At 48.1% G+C, this 3604-nt stretch overlaps 1 protein-coding gene across 8 annotated transcripts in view; it reads left to right on the forward strand.

Moving 5' to 3' along the window:
• Nucleotides 1-3604, forward strand: part of baiap2b (BAR/IMD domain containing adaptor protein 2b) — an 88373-nt gene that overhangs the window by 23567 nt on the left and 61202 nt on the right. For all 8 annotated transcript variants that reach the window (XM_085762482.1, XM_085762477.1, XM_085762483.1 and 5 more), the window contains exon 2: nucleotides 2037-2112. In XM_085762482.1, coding sequence (XP_085618608.1) covers nucleotides 2037-2112 — 76 coding nt within the window. The remainder of the gene's footprint in view (nucleotides 1-2036; nucleotides 2113-3604) is intronic.

Here is a 3604-nt window from a genome sequence, read left to right on the forward strand (position 1 = left end):
AGTGATAAGTGCAAGTGCATTAAAGATGAGAGTGTAGCCTATATGTATAAAAATATAAAAAATAAAAATATAAAAGTAAATAAGAGACATTATATAGCCCTAGGCTGTCCAGAGGCCGTTTCAACCTGATGTAGAGAAACTCTAGGGGATTTCCTCCGTCACTGGTTTTATTTAAATAAAGCGACTCTGTTTGCTTCAGGTCTTTGTTAGTCGAAGGTTGCCCCCTCCCTCGTCCTTTCTGCTCCTTCCTCTTCCTCCATCATTCCATTTGCTGCTTGTCTGAAAACTCTGTCATTTCAAAGAAACTCACAGAAAGAGACAGAGAATTGCTGTTTTTTTTTTCTTTCTCTAAATTGCTGGGTTTCTGCCGGAGCTTCAGCAGCAGAAGTGAAAGGGCAGCTTGGACTGAGTGGGAGGCTGAGTCACTGCAGAGACACACACACACATACAGATACACACACACACACACACACACACACACACACACACACACAGAGACAGACAGTAAAACTCATTAGACTCCTCTCCTTCACTTTTCCTTCACTTATTACCGAGGGTTCAGGCCTCAGCTGCTTCCTCTGTTCACTTCACCGCCGCCGTGTTGCTGACTGACTGACTGACTGACTCATGATGGAGAAATGCGACACTGTGTGTGTGTGTGTGTGTGTTTACGTGTCCTGTCCTCACCTGTGTGGGGCGTCACCATGGTGATAAGATGAGTTCATCAGTCAGGGACTCTATCTTGGGAATATTGAGAAGGTTGTAATGAAAGAAGATCTGTACTTGACTAAAGTAGCCTATTAGGCTACTCGCAGCAGGTAAGAAAGCTGTCACAAGAAACTGGCTCAATGTGAACACTCAACAAAACAGGAGCAGTGGTTGGAAATTGTCCAGGAAATCCTCGTTATGGAAAAATTGACATAGGCCTACCTGTTGAGACTCAAAGAGAACGGATTTGAAAAACAAAAAACTGGGAAAAATGGACCATACGAGACATGACACCAACTGAATGGGACAGTGGACTGCACAGACAGTTTGTTAGTGTTATTATTGTTGCTCTAACTTGTTACCTTGTTTGCTGTAGCCTATTGTTTTTGCCTAAGCTAACAGCAGCAGCTAAGCTAACATCAGGACGTCAGCTGTTAAAACCCTCCCGTTGTCAGACACGACATGAAACTACTCCAGTTAGCTCAGTCATGTTGGAACTCAGATATCCGCTGGAGAAAATATTTTTTCAAGGACCGTTTATTGAGTCACTGAGTTATTAAAGTTAAACAGGTAGCTAACGGTTAGCCCGGCTAATCTATGACTAATTACAAAAACGTGCACACAGAAATAGTAATGTTTGTCCAATCATTGGTTTTATAAACTTTACAAACATCAGATTAGTCTAAACGGTGATATAGTGACATGAAAAATGAGATATAGTGAAACTTTAGCGAAATCAAAGTTATAAGTTTTAGTTTGTAATTTGGGTGAAGTCACCCTTTAAAAAAAGAATATGGAGGGAAATGGTTCCAGATCCAGGTCTAGGCAGGTTATGGTCCAGGTCCTTAGTGGTCTTAGTCCTGGTCCTGGTCCAGATCTGCTGCTGAGCCGAACGAGGCTGCAGCCAAAACCTGGTTTTATTTTACCAGCGGCAGCAGGGGAGGTGAGAGGAAACAAACACACACTCTTTCAAACACACTTTCTCACACAGACACACACACACGACAACACAGCTCCCCCTCGGTAACTTTTAGGCTACTCTCTCTCTCTCTTTTTCCTTCTCTTCCTCCTCGTTCTCTCTCCTCCGTCCGTCTCATCCCTCCGGTTCTTCTCCGTGAGCTCGACACGACTCTGCTGCTCTGCTCCTCTTCCTCTTCCTCCTCACCGCTGCTGTGTGTGTGTACGACTGTGTGTGTGTGTGTGTGTGTGTGTGTGTTGGTGCCCTAGTAAAAAGACCGGTGCTCTTCCTCCTTCCTCCTCCTCCTCTTTCTCCTCCTCCTCCTCCTCTTCTTCACTAACCGGTGGTGCTGTTGTCTCTGTCGTTCCAGTCCATCATGGAGCAGTTCAACCCCTGTCTGAGGAACTTCATAGCCATGGGGAAGAGCTATGAGAAGGCGCTGACCAGTGAGTACAACAACCACTTCTTGTTTCTGTTTACTTTTCTGTCTTCGTCCTCTCGTCCTCCCTCCTGTCTGTCTGTCTGTCTGTCTGTCTGTCTGTCTGTCTGTCTGTCTGTCTGTCTGTCTGTCTGTCTGTCTGTCTGTCTGTCTGTCTGTCTGTCGTTCTGTCTGTCTGTCTGTCTGTCCAGTAGTCCACCCGACCCGACCCGGCGCTCTGAGCTGCTTCTGTGTCCTGTCGGGGTTTAGAGACGAGGCGTGAAGACGACGACACAGACGTTCAGACTAGAGGACGGATGGAGCTTCCTGTCCTCCACTGTTTTCTGTCCACTGGAGATCTTTGAGACGCCCCCCCCCCCCCTGTCCTCCTCCTCCTCCTCCCCCCTCCCTCTCTCTCTACCAGTACATCCGCCTTTTTAGTCTCCGTCCTCTTTGTCATCGCTTTGTGTGACTTGCACAGGTGTGTGTGTGTGTGTGTGATGGTGTGAGAGAGACTGAGACTGAGGTGTACCTACATGCAGTATTTGCTCAAGGTTAAAGACAAAAGCAGTGGAAATGTCTTGGGGTGGGGGGGCTAAGTGGAGCAGGAGCCAATGGGAAGTGGGACAGGAGGAGTCGTGAGAATAACGGCGCTCCCCGTGGGGCCGAGGAAAGGAGAGCGTACGGGCGGCGCTGCTGGTATCCAGGACGATGGAGACAGAGACAGACACATAGATCCATCCTGCAGCTTGTTAACGTGTCGTGGACTTTGATCCGAGTCTCTCTCTCCTCTCCGTCAGCAGCAGCAGCTCCCAGATCAGCTGTTGGTAGCCTTCTTCTTAACGTCAGCCGGCGTGTACATGTCTTTAAGATAAGACCGGGCTCATTTATTGATAAGAAAAGTTCTTCTTTTCCTCTCCGGCCTCTGTGAGTCTCTGCAGCGAGCGAGGAGGTTATCAGGAGGATCACATCATATTCTAGTGATGCTGCAGGAGAAGATGATGCTTGGTGCTGCGTGCAGGGAGGGGGAGGAGGAGGAGGAGGAGGAGGAGGAGGAGGAGGAGGAGGAGGAGGAGGAGGAGGAGGAGATACAGGGAAGACTCTGCAGGCTGCAGGACCAATAAAGAAGGCCTCACTCCAGTCTGATAGATAAGGCTAAAAATAGCCCTGCGACTCCCTGAGTGGGGATTACACTTCATCAATGCCAGGCAGCGGCACAGAGGCAGGATGTGGAGTGGAGCGCTGCAGAGCAGAGCAGGGCCGGAACCCAGTCTACATCCAGTCTACATCCACTCTGCAGCCAGTCTACACCCAGTCTGCATCCAGTCTAAACACAGTCTACATCCAGTCTGCATCCAGTCTGCACCCAGTTTGCAATGCATCCAGTCTAAACACAGTCTGCATCCAGTTCTATTATCTATATTCGAATATGTCCGAACGAATTACGGGTCATTCAATATTCGTTCGTACCTCATTTTTCTAAAAACTGACAGCCCTAGTCTACACCCAGTCTACACCCA

This window comes from Trachurus japonicus, chromosome 19 (assembly GCF_045865225.1).
Source record: "Trachurus japonicus isolate A0001 chromosome 19, Traja_1.0".
Taxonomy (NCBI): Eukaryota; Metazoa; Chordata; class Actinopteri; order Carangiformes; family Carangidae; genus Trachurus; species Trachurus japonicus.